General features: G+C 39.5%; 1 protein-coding gene across 3 annotated transcripts; it reads right to left on the bottom strand.

Annotated features, from left to right (window-relative positions):
• Positions 1 to 28: 28 nt before the first annotated feature.
• LOC103709020 (protein SPA1-RELATED 4-like) lies at positions 29 to 12,053 on the bottom strand. Of its 3 annotated transcripts, XM_017843300.3 has the most exons (8): positions 10,572 to 12,038; positions 10,240 to 10,397; positions 6,402 to 6,712; positions 5,737 to 6,308; positions 5,513 to 5,659; positions 5,079 to 5,390; positions 1,729 to 1,788; positions 29 to 627 (listed from the first exon to the last, which is right to left on the bottom strand). In XM_017843300.3, exons 1-8 carry the CDS (start codon positions 11,307 to 11,309, stop codon positions 436 to 438), a joined length of 2,490 nt encoding a protein of 829 aa, XP_017698789.2. In that variant the 5' UTR covers positions 11,310 to 12,038; the 3' UTR covers positions 29 to 435. The 3 variants fall into 3 exon arrangements, 2 of the variants coding, with proteins under 2 accessions (XP_017698789.2, XP_017698788.2); XR_001879577.3 differs by having other exon boundaries at positions 5,490 to 5,659; positions 5,737 to 6,712; positions 10,572 to 12,053; XM_017843299.3 differs by having other exon boundaries at positions 5,737 to 6,712; positions 10,572 to 12,047.
• Between the last annotated feature and the right edge of the window lie 1,560 nt (positions 12,054 to 13,613).

Genomic DNA, 13,613 nt, shown 5'->3' with positions numbered 1-13,613 from the left:
CCAAGCTCCGCGACCACAGCTTTCCATGTCTTGCAGCAGGAAACCAGGCTTAGTTTAATTGATTAATTAACATAAACCCCATTCACCACCGATGGCAGTCGAATGGAAAGGTCATGCAAAGAAAAACAATGTAGTTTGGAGTAAAAAGGCCCCATTTGATGGACTAATGGTATATACCCCAAACCAGACCAATGATTTACAAATATCATTTCCCTCCGTCTCTCTCTTTTTTTTCCTTAGCTTTATATGTTACATCTGCTATCAGCTTCCCCTATAATATCATTAAGGAACCACCAAATTGAAGAACTTCACAACAGATATCCATGCTTTTGAATTACTGATTACTTCTGCTGACCTGTGAACTTTCAGAGGATAAACATCATTGTGCTGACACAAGCATTTCCCCTGATATGTGATCCACTTGTAATTTTGGAGTCATACCATCTCCAAGAGTCTGATGTTCCCACTAGAATTTGCAGCAAGCAAGGTGGAAGAAGATTGACCACGCCAGCAGACGCACGAAATGAACTGCGATGCGTCATCAACCTCCTGGCCTGATATGGGGTCTGTCATACTGAATTTGTACGACAAGACTGGCATAGGAAAGGCTTTGTGATAGACAAAAACCTGATCGAAAACAGTAGAAAAGATGATCGATACAGGAAGGAAACACAAAGGAATGGGCACTGGGCAGTTAACTGTGAGAATCTGAGAATGTATATTTGATATCCAAAATGGTGCTCATATTTTCAGAAAAGTGTATAGACATAATTTCTCAATGTCAAAGCTACCAAATTCCTTAGTTATCGGAGCAGAAGCAGAGTGCAGACATACCCGAATAACACGCAAATTCAATGCGATAGCATAAGAAAATCATGAAATATGTCCCTTTCATATGGCAGAAATAAGGAATCTTCCAGCCAGGTTGTCTTTGAATGTTCTGTCTTCATAACTAGACTAAACTGTTTGTTTCCTAAAATGCCTTTGACAAATGGCAAAAAAACAAAACACCATTTCATCGTTTTGAAGCATGTTCAGACCTACAGGGAACCTTCTGTTACTGCCTTCAAGTTGTACTTGTATGACATTACTTGTGTATTCGTTAGCGATCATGCTGTTTCTTGAAATTTATTGGAAAAATAACTGAATTCAATTTTGCTTGGCTTGCCTGGTCATTCATGACAAGCAACATGGGCAATAAAGTCGCATCCATGCACGAAGGCCGTAAGATTGTACCACAGAAATTGGCAATTTTAAATCAAATGGCAACAACTTGAAACTGGTCAAGCAGAGAGAGAGAGAGAGAGAGAAAGAGAGGGACAAAAAAAGGGAAAAGAGATTGTAAGAAACATATGTTTGTTGATCACTGAGCCATTCAAGTAGCTTTTCTGCATTCATTCATATTTTTCTGCAAATTGTACATCACTTCTGGGGAAACACATATATTTCCCTCACTGTTGTTTTATTAGTTCTTACAACTCAAAATTGTCACTTCTCCCAGAATAGTTTTCTAGTCATTTTTTTATGATTTTCATCTCATTCAATCCAGTGATGAGCATATGTGTGAGCATAAAGCAGCCTACTGTCTTAATTGTTAAAGTCATATCTTATTCATCACATACTATAAAGGATCACTAACCTAAATATTGCACTGAATAGATTTTATTTAGAAATAATTTGACCATCCACTTGCACTAGGTAAATAGAGTGGAAACATAAAATGCATACCTCATTGGTTTCCGAGCCCGTAGCAATGTATCCATCAAATATAGATAGGCCAACAAAATTCTGGAACAGTAGAAAAAGAATCAAACGAATCAAAGAAAGAAAACAAATGTATTGCAAGAAGAATGCTTTAAAGACTGACAAAATAATTATATATTATTAAAAAGGGTGTTTTGCATACCACACTCGACATTTTGCCAATATTGGGTGTTAAACCTCCCCTTATCCCTATATGCAAATTGATCCAAAAAAGCTATACTTACTTGCAATATGCACCTTGAAATACAGTTCCATCAACAGACCCCAAAAAAGCCATTAATCTTGGCGTTAGTGGAGACTGTTGAGGGTTGAGACACCAAAATACTCTCCAAATTACTTTGGAGGGGAGTCTATCTAGGGTTCTTCTTCACATTAGCGGGTTCGGTTGTTAGCTCTCTCTTTGCTTCAAGGTGTTAGGGCTTCTTCCCCTCTTTCCCTCTACTTTTCTTCTCCCTTCTTTCCTTCTTGCTAGCATTTAGGTGGACAGAGAGAGGCCTCCTTTTGTTGCCGCTGCAACCGCCATATGGGAACTTTGATTACCCTAGGCTTGTAGATCAATTTGAGATAAGGGAAATGGGAAAATTGAAGTGTATTCATGTAAAGGAGCTACCTTTAGCTTTCATTCTGCTGCATTTGATGGATGATGAAAAGGCGAGGTCGGCACTAATCTAGTGGGGGAGTAAGGGAAGGTTAAGGCCATGAGCTGGGAGGCGCCACCCAATCTCTAGGATTTGGACCTAAGAAGCAGCTCTCAGCACTACTCCTCGACGATGGGGTCTATCTTTCAGCTGTCGATGCATACCATGGCAGTGATAGCGGTGTCATCAAGACCCGGTGAAGGAATTGGCAACTAGCATCGTTCATGCAATACCCCTCACCCGCAACACACACACACACACACAAACACCACTATGCCACCCAGGGAGTAACATAAATGCATGCCCTCTCCACCTCCACTCAAGCTTTAGCACTCAGCAACATCTGGATGGAATGGTCACCACCTTTGGGTTGATCTAAAGGGCATGGTCGGGTTTGGAGACACAGACCTGGGCAGCGAAGGCAGTGGGGTCACTAGGTAAGGAGAGATGGTCCTGGAGTTGGAAGTCATCCATGAGATCCCCATCGCTATAGAACAGCAACACCACTACCGGCTTGCTAAGGCTCACGAGCTCGTCTGGGCTCTAGATATCGTGCCTATGCCATTAATATTATTCACACCACTACTACTTGAGGAAATCAGAGGCAGAGCCCACAAGCTCTGATGGTGATGCCCACAAGTTGAGAGGAGTTTTGTCGGTCGAGGAGGTGAGAGAAGAAGGGGTGGGGGGGGGGGGGGGGGGTGGAAGTTGAGTGGAGCCAGGTGAACCCTAAATACTAAACTAGGGGAACGGGAAACCCGTTCTCTAATTGAGTGAACCCTAAAATTTTTTTGAGTTTAACTGTTCGTGGTGGAGCTTGGTTGAGAATAACCAAAGGTAAAATCATCATTTACCATCTTTGGTTAACTAGGGTCCATGGTCCATAGAGGAGATGGCATGCTAACACTAAGAGTTTCCTGCAAATAAATATAGCTTTATCTGGGACAATTTGCAAATAGGGAAAAGGTTTAATACACAGCATTGGCAGAATCTTGGTACAATATGCCAAAAAACTCTACTAGAAAAATAAATAGGTACTACTTGCATATCAAAAGGTTTGACTTGAAAAAAGATGCGTGCAAGTAGTTCCACCAGGAAAAAAATACTATTGCGCACAAATCAAACAAATATCAGAAAATGCTGTGCATTCAATTTGGTGGTATTGAGACAAAAATGTCTTTCATTATATAGGATTTTGTACAGTCCAGGTGAAAAGAATGTTAAAAAAAAATGGTAAAGCAAGCAAAGCATGGTGAGTCAAAACTTCATGTATCAAACAAAGAAGCTAAACTAAAGCAAACTAAGTAAAACTTAAAAACAAGAAGAATAACTTCAAATTTTAACAATATAGTAGCAGTTGTTAGTTATGATTTTTTTTCCAATTTTTTTAACAGATGAGTTAGTAGCAGGAACATTAGCATAGGCCACAATCTAATTATATCAAAGGATATCAATATTAGTGACAGGGAAAAATGTTTAGACTGAAAAAGTAGCAATAGATTATCAAACAAAAACTTGAGAACTGGGGCGCTGCATGAATGTTCCCACTCACTTGAACTCAACCAACTATAGACACTTGTAAAAGTACACAACCCATTAGTTCTAGAAGGTGTCATTTAGAATAGAAACAATTTTTAGATTTTGTTTTGAGGGTTTGGCGGTCAATGGGGAAAACAACTTTGGAAGGATATCCGGTGGGGGGGAGAGAGGGGGATGGTGGCACTAGCAGTTGAATATTCAGATATAATTACTATTTCCTGGATGAGAATGCGGCAGTGGTTGATTGTTTCTTTGCATTCAAAATTGGAGTTATAATGATTGTTATATTAGAAAGGCCAGTATAATAATTTTGGCACTTTGTTTCTGCTATATACATTATATAATAACTTAATAACAGTCGTTAAACATGTGAACAATTGCTGCAACAACATAAGAGCAATTAAATCCCAATGTACTATTACCATTGTCAATAATTATCACAATAATCTTCTGTTAGATAAATTGTGTTATATTAATTATACTAACAATAAATAATAAACGTACATGATACTGTAGTAGGACTAATATGAGTTGTTATCTGTTGCTATAGCAGCTACTAACATACATTACAGCTGATCAATATTTTAATTGAAATTTTCTTTCAATATATTTTGGCATCAATTTTGTTTTATAACAACCATTATAATAGTGCATGATAGTTCTAGGCCACAACAGTTACATGCAAATGACGGTATCATTGACATCCTTTGATGGAGTTGTAATGCCACAAATGCAAGTGATGTTGCAAATCTGCATGCCTGCAATGCTAGTAGAGGATGAACATCTTGAAGATGCCATACAAGATGAGAAATGTTGCTCCATCTCATGCTAGGAGTCTTGAAATGATCGAAAACAACCAACGAAGATCAACTTACGCTGGTAACATTATGAAGAAACAAGATTTTGAAAATCCAAGGGCTCCTAATATAAATATGCTAAAATTTACTGTTAATGGGATAAAGGAGAGCATATCATTATATCAATGTTTACAGAGAGAAGATAATAAATTGTAGATAACCAAGTGATATTTTCAACGATCCTAGGATCCATGAAAATAAAACGTATTCATTGCATATAGCAAAACAGAGAGCTATGATATATCTAATTAAAGATCCAATCTTTAACAGGTCAGCATACCTTTACATTTATATGCCCTGTGAAGGTCTGAAGAGGGTTGTCCAGTATCCTCGATGTACTTGTAGACAAGTCCCAGAGCTTCAATGAGTTGTCAGTGGATGCAGATACAATATTTGATGCATGTAAATACTTCACATAGCTCACAGTCTTTGTGTGACCAACTAATGTATAAAATGGCATTCTCGTGTTGCGAAGATCATAGCAATAGATATTATGATCTGCTGAACCAATTGCTAGTGAGCATGCAGAATCAGGTTGGAACTGAACAGAGCACACATTTGCCTTTGTTCTGATGGTACCAATGCTTCCAACCTGCAATAACAATCATATGATTGAAATAACTTAGGTATGAGGTTACCATGATAATGTCAATTTGATGACCGTGATGCAAATAGTTAAAAGCTGACATACACCAAGTGCAAGAATAGAATTGCCTGATTGATATTCCACAGCTTCACTGCACCATCATCGCTTCCACTAGCCAACTTTGTTGGATCCACAAGTGAAAAGTCCACAGACCATACGCGCTTCTCATGCTCCCTCATTTCTCCAAACACTTGGCCTCTTGTAACATCCCAAACCTAACAAGACTTGGAGTTAGCATTATATAAAAGTCAATGAAAGACTAAGAGAATTTTAAACATAACGGACATCCTACCTGCACTATACCTTCAAAGTCACTTGAAGCTATCTGGTTCTTGATATAATTGTTCCAGCAAATACAACTAAGTTTTGACCTACTCACCATTTCAACTACAGGATAATGAATATCACGATCTTGATTTAGAATCATATCATATTCAAAGATTTTAATCTTCTTATTTACACCAGCAGCTGCAAAAAATTCTTTATCCCGATCAAAACCCAAGGAGCATACTAGATTTGAACAGCTTAAAATATCTCCTTGCTTTACTTCAGCCTTAACTTTCAATTTGCTGAACGACAGATACTTGCATAACCCCTCAAGAAATGGATTTATCCATTTGTTATTTCTTCCACCACTATGGCCCTCTTTAGAAGCAAAATCACCAACTGAACTTCCTTCAGTCCTAACAACTGATCCTCTTCCACTACTAGTAAGTGGATTAATTATGGGCTTGCTTGATGGCATCACCACCCTGCATCTTGTTGAGAAATAAGCTGCTTCCAATTTTTTGAAGTTCTTCATCAATCGAGAACTTTTTGACAGAAAATCTTCCTGAATCTGAGGGTGTATCTCTGATCTGGGAGCTGCATCAAGCATATTATTATGCTCCTTGTCATTTGAATTCTGAATTCCTGGTCTGAAGCGTTTTCTGGAACCAGAGCAGGATGAATACTCACCTATTGCAGGATAATGCAAAGGTTGGTCCACTTTATTTATAGCAGAATGCTCCTCTTTCTCTGGCTCTGCATAGGAGCCTCCTTTCTGCTTGAGAATTGACTGCTGGTTTAGAACCTCTTCTATGTCAGCAGAGAGAAAACAGATTGTATCATGCAATCTATCAGCAGCTTCCTGTTTTCTTTGCTGCAACTGCAAAAGAAATTCCAGGAGCAATTCTTGAACTTCTATCTCCTCTCTTAACTTAATTGCTGCTTCACGCTCTTCCAAACTATGTTTTGGTTGATTTAGAAACTCACTTTTTAATACCTCACTGCGATATAGCACACAAAACGAGTCATCCTTTAATCACTCTCATGGCCACTGAAGATTTTAAGAAGTGTGCACGATAGCTGTTCGCTCCATTCTTTAAACGAATAAATATAAAAAATTAAAAAAAAATCAGGCCTAAAGAAGCACTAATTAGCTAGAGATCTGACAGAGGATGTTCATCAAGCATGCATAAATAATGTAAAGTACACTTCTACCGAACCATATATTCCCCAAAAAACTGGAAGCGCTATTCCAAATATCAACCTTCAACCAAATTCAGTCACAATGGGCCGGAAGAAACAAGGGCATGGAAGCCAATTGCATGTCTGGTGGTGGAAGGGTTTATTAATTTATTCTTTAATAAAATTGTTGACCTGCAACATACTTAAAGTTCTGGTTTCAAAATAAAGGTGAATTTTCCCGCAAATGTTTCAGCTCTGCAATGAATTAAATCAACAGAGAAACTTGTCACAACACAATGGAAAGTCCATGACATGTATGTCCCAAGCTATGCATCATTTGTTTCTTGACTTGCAGCTGACAAAAGATGTAGCAGAAAGCAAGCGTGCAACTTAAAACATGCTGTGCCTGTTGCATCTGATGGAACGATGAAAATAAAGAGAAAAGTGCTATAACAATATGCATTGTCAATTATAAAATATTACTGGCGCCATAATAAACTAAATGAACTATAACAAGGAGCATATAGTATTGTCCCAATTGATATGAAGTTTGACTAATTACTATGTATTCTTGACTGGTAAAGGAGGTTGAGCAAAAAGTCTTGAAACTCAAGAGTGGCAAGGAATAGAAATGTGTTAGCCACCCTAAATGTACAACTGTAACACGGTATCCTAGCCTTTAAAATAGACACGTGCACATGCACTAGAAGGGCCCTGAGATGAAAAACAGTCACTGATTTATCAAGAACAAGCTCTGACAGCAAGATTACAGAATCACTAAGGAACGAAACATGACAGTTTAAAAAATAAATTAAAAAAAAAAGCAGTGCTTCTCTCTTCACCAAATCTTCTTTGAGATTTAGCTCACTTTTCTATTTTGTCTAAGGCAATGGAAATTGGAAATCAATATCCATACAACCATACAATTGGGCCATAGAAAAGCAATATTTAATTTATATTTGATGCCTTAATACACTAATAAGGTGTGCCATGTTTGAAAAAAAATCAGCAATCATATGTAATAAATCAGAAGCTCCTCTTGCCTTTGAAAACACAAGAACAAATATTCATGTTTAAAATCCCTGGTCATCATAGCAGGGGCATGTGAAAGCTCCTGCTATGATCATTAACCATTATTGTACTCAGCAATAGAATAACCATCAAGCACCAAACCTATAAAAACGATCAACCAAATTTATTCTCAATGAATGCAATTATTATGAAGTCTAACAAGCTGATCCTTACATAATTTCCGTTAATGATTATTCAAATCTTGGAAATGCAATGAATGAGACTGCAGATTGGCTAGCTATCATGGAAAACTATCTTGATGATATCTGCCGGGCAGTTCAACAATTGCCAGTTAGAAATTTCAGAGTCTTCTTCTCTTAACATTAGCAACAACCATAGACAGTCAATAAAATTGAGCTTTTTGATCAGGGTATTGTCACATTTGCATGCAATACTCGAATATTCAAGTTTGACCAGTAAGCATTGTCACTAGCACTTAAGCACTCAACAGTAAGGTCGTACTGGCCCAAATCGGATGATACAGAGCATACTGTACCATACTGGTTCAATACCGGTATCCGGTATGGGTGGTATACTGATACTCTGTACGCCAAAAAAAATTGTGTATCATACCGTATCGACACTGTGCTAGTGTGGTATCGGTACGGGATCCGGTACCGAGACGGTGAATCTTGCTCAACAGATTTTATAAACCCAGTACATCATAATGGCTCATGGTTAAAAATGATCATCAAATGATTAATTAACAAGATTGTGCCAGCATATAAGTCCTTGCAAATGTGTAAAATAGCACCACTTTGTATGATTGAATTTGTCACTGCTATATGCTACAGAATGCCTCTCTTGGTTAATAAGCATGCTATAAGACACATTACATGAATCATTTCTGCCAAGTCTAGTATCCTTCAAAACAACAAACCAAAATTATTTCTTAATAGTTTCTAACATTACTATAATAACCAAACAAAAAAGCTCGCTTCCATGCATTCTGTGACTTCCAAAAGGTATAAAAATAGAAAAGACAGAAGGTGATGAAGTCTAAAGTAAAATTTTGGTCAGAATGAAAAGGCAAAAGGCAAAAGAAAGAAATACAGAACGTAAAGGCAAAAATTTATGATATTGGAAATATAGATCTTCAAAGAAAAGAAGAAATATTGAAAATATAGAAAATTCCATGCTCTACCATACTGCCCCGTACCGTACTGACAAAAAAACGGTATCAAACACACCTTCAAGTAGATACAAGCCCCGTACCGCTCCATACTGAGGCGTACCAACATGTACCGAGATAGACATTGAGAAAAATAGTTAGAGAGTTATTTCGGCACAGAGGTATATTGTACCATACCATACTGAATCGTATCAAACCGATAAAGTACCGATACGGTATCCGGTATCAAAATTGCGGATCTTGAAAAATTCTAATGTTATATGCTAGGGTAGAGAATTTCTTTATCGATACAAGCTGGCCGAATTTGAAGCGTTCTTTGATCCAATGGAGCAAGAACAAATACAGTTCAGGAAGTACAGCGATCAATAGTATGTGAGTGCAAAGTGAAAGAAGGTACATGTTCAAGGAAAGATACCACACAAGAAAGAGAGAAAATTTCATAGGTTTTTCACATCAATGAAGATGGCCCTACACATTACTGTAATCCAAAAAGCATCATTTTTCCAGGACCCTCAAGTTTCGTATTTTTCAAGAAGCTAGAATGATGCCTAGATGGAAGAAATTGTTTAGGAGGGTTGTGGGATATTAAACCAAACTTATTGAAGTATTGATTAAAGTCTTAATGCATCAGTGAAGTCAGTACTAGTAGAGTGTTCATCGATGTGCCTTTTGGTGTTTCCAAGTAGTGTCATTTAGAGTTCCATGGATCTATTTAAAGTGTTTCTTAGATATTGTAATGCATACATGTAGGCAAGCAAGAATGAATGATGAAATGAAAAAAATTAGTGTGTGTTATTCTCCATCTATCCTCTCTCATTTTCCAACTCCATATCTTAATAGAGTGATATTGGAGACCTCTATGCTTCCACTACCCCAACACAAATGAACACAAAAATTCTGGCCATTCATTTTCCATGCTTTGATGTCAAAGGCATAAAAGCATGCTTTATTCTAAGTAAAAGATGAATTGCATGAATAATTCTAATACAAAAAAAATGAGATTCATTTCCATTTCAAAGGAGCAAATGTCATCACCTGCTCCAAGATGTCATAAACTATTTATCTTGCAAAAAAGGAACACCTGCTGAAGTGTAAGAAAAATGAAATTTGAAACACAACCAAGCTTGGAGGTGTTTAACTGACCTCATCTTTGGTCGGCTTTCCGGCTGAGGGTGCAACAACCACAAGCAAAAAGAAGCTTCCTTTGGCCACTTGAGCAGCAGCTGAGGGGGAAGAACACGATGTCTCAAGTTGGACATGGTCCTAAGCTTGTCATCCAGTGAGTCGAACGTGCAAAACAGCTGATCAAAAGAAAATTAACAAATAATTAAACAACCAACTCACCTTGCAGGCTATCAAACCGAGAACAGCAGCAAGCAGAAGGCAAAACAAGCACTAAAAATAATAATAATAATAATAAGAAGAAGAAGAATAAGAACAATAATAATAAAGACACACTAAGATTGGATCTTGACCTCAAATAGAATAACACCCAATCGGTAGATATCCGACGCGAATGTACTTGAACCGCCACTGGCTTCCTCCGGGCTTGTATACCAATGCAACTCCATGCGCAGTATCTGCTTCAAAGGAAATGCCTTTTTCTCCTCCCCCAAGACCTCCACCTCATCCACATACGCCGAGCCTGAGGGCAGACAGATGGCGTCCGACGGTCCCTCAGAGGCGGCGGCCTCGGGAGTCCCCTCTTGCTCTAAAGGCCGGTGTCGGCCACGAGGCCTATCGTCTGCGCCGCTGCCATCCTCGCAGGAATCGGAGCCGGAGGTGGAGCAGGAGGCAGACTCGATAAAGGAGACACGGTTGAAGGGCGATAGAACGAAGCAGGAGGGGCGGACGTTGCTGACGACGACGCCCTGCGAGTGGGCGAGGCTCACGGCCTCGACGATCTGCCGGAAGACATGGAGGCTCTCAAGGAGGTCCACCGGCCGGCCCCGACGGTCCAGCCACTCCCTCAGGCTCACCTCCACGCCCTCTTCCTCCTCCTCCTCCGCCGCCGCCGCGCCGGCCGGCCGAAAGCTCCCGTCCTCGGTGCAGGACAGCAGGCGGCCCAGCTCCTCCTCCTCCTCCTCCCTCGACTTGTCTCTCGGGCCAGCCGCCGGGCCCAAGCTGCCACTCGAGACGACGCAGGCGGCGGTATTGGGGGCCCTGGAAGTGGAGGACCTTTCCCAGCCCGACGCCTCCTCCGACCCCTCCATGCCCCCTATCCCATCCCCCCGAAACCCAGCCCACACGGCTCCAGAATGAAGAACCCAACCACCAAGATCGAACCTTTATTCTTCCACCACCAAAAACCTCTCCTCATTACCCCAAAATACCATCTTTCTCACAGAAAACCACTCGCCCAAAGCAACCCACCAGAAAGAAAGCTTCCACTTCACACCCAAAAACAAAAGTTACGACAACTACTCACCGATCAAGAAGAGACCACCGAAAGAGAGGAGAGAGAAACAAGAGGAGCGGTTGAGATGGGAGAAGGATAAGGATCTGCTGCTCCAACCTGGGAACGGAACCACACAATCCCAGCTTTAATTGCTCCCGTTTTCGACTTTTCCGCCCTCAATGCAGCTCCGCCTCACAAAATTCGCATTCCATATTTTGCACCCCGCACTAATACACGCGGCCCTTCTCTGTCCCTTGGTGCACGGTACGCGACTACTGGGAACACAGCCGGCCTGAGAAAACACCAAATACCACTACGGCAACCAGTTGCTTGACTCAAAGCTCTCACCTTTCTTTCCTACTTGGACCCAAGAAGCCATACTTCGCCACTAGAAAGCATGAAAAATGGCTATTTTCCTCAACCTGGAAAGGAGGTGAGGCCATTTGTAGCGACGTTGGTCATGACGCGAGAGAGGGCATTATTCTATGGTCTTTGTTTCGGAGCAGCAAGGGCCTAGGCTTTGCTTCGTTATCGTCGCCACCTCTCGCTCCTCTCTCGCGCGCGCTGTCGCTTTATAACAGAGGGCGTACGTGGCGGAAGGATATCCACTCAAGAGGAGCTCGGGGGCTTGGAGGACTTGTGGACCAGGTTTCCCGAAGGGGAATCCGTGGGGCAGAGCCGGACGCTTTGGGGCAGGTGACCATTTATTTTTACTTCTCTCGGGGGGAGAGAGAGAGAGAGAGAGAGAGCGGTGTTATACCAGAAGAGGAAACTGGGGGGGTTCCATGAGAGGCAACTTGGAGGAAAAGGAGTATTTTTTGTCTTCTTTTTCTACTCCTTGGTTAAAGGGAGATTGGAAGTAGCCGTTTCTGCCGGAAAATGAAAGAATTTTATGGTGAAGAACCTTTGGAATTTGGAGACGCTGGCCTCGATGTCGTCTGGAGTTACATGAGACGCCATTGGTGAGAAATATGTTAATAAGTGACGGAGGTCTTCGATGTTGTTCCGGTGTCGCTTCATGTCGTTGATCCTTGCATGCAATGGTTGTGGTTTTCTGAACCGGATCGAGCCACGTAAATTGTCACGTGCAAGGCCCACGTGCCAATCTATGTGTCAAGCAAGACCACGTGCCAATCTATTTTAAGTTTTGGTATTACATATTATATATATATATATATATATATATATATATATATATATATATATATATATATATATAATATGAACTATTCTAGCGGTTAGATGTGATTTAGTATCTTGAAACTACATACTATCAAATTACAAATTTGGAGATCCACCGCCTATAAGCTCAATAATCACAAATGGAAAAAACTTTGAAAGTATAAAACAAAACATATTTTTGACCAACAAACACATAAATTAGAAATCAAGTGTTTATACTAGAAAAGTACAATAATAAAAATGGTATAAACCAAATTTCTACTCTTGCGAATTGAATTGGATAAATAAATTTTATATTTGAATCTAAATGTGATCGTTTTGTTAAATATGGATTTATAGACCCTGCAAGATTCCATCTGCAGCCAACCTATTTAAACTTCTAAACAAAGCAAAATAGCACTGATATCACAAAACAACATGCACTAGAATAACTAGTATCATTATCACGATCGCACGCCTCTTCCATCTCAAATCATGCACAAATTCATACTAGACCACATATGAATTCTCTCTCTTTCTCCCTCTCTCTCTCTCTCTCATATATGCACGCGGGCACCAAATAGCCTAGGTTTTTTTGGTAATATTAAAAATTCTAAAATCTTAAAATTATTCTAAAAATTTTGAAAAGTTTTCAAAAATTTGTAGAATATATAAAAAAAAAATACACTTATATCCCCAATATCTGATCCATTTATACATATACTATCTCTACTTTAAAAGTTTCAATTAAACATCTAATTTTTGCCGATGTTGTCCTTCCATCCATTTTATCTATAATATCTTTAATTGGAGATGTGAAAAGATATATTTATAATCTCATTCTAGAGGAGATGCTGCCTATAAAAACAAAAGCACCATAAAAGTTTTATGTTAGTATGTTCTTTGAGTTCCTCGCTTTTCTTGCTCTATTTTGTTAAAATTGAAAAAAAAACCCCCT

This window comes from Phoenix dactylifera, unplaced genomic scaffold (assembly GCF_009389715.1).
Source record: "Phoenix dactylifera cultivar Barhee BC4 unplaced genomic scaffold, palm_55x_up_171113_PBpolish2nd_filt_p 000824F, whole genome shotgun sequence".
Lineage (NCBI taxonomy): Eukaryota > Viridiplantae > Streptophyta > Magnoliopsida > Arecales > Arecaceae > Phoenix > Phoenix dactylifera.
Note: the sequence above shows the minus strand (reverse complement) of the source record. Positions and strands in the feature narration are given on the sequence as shown.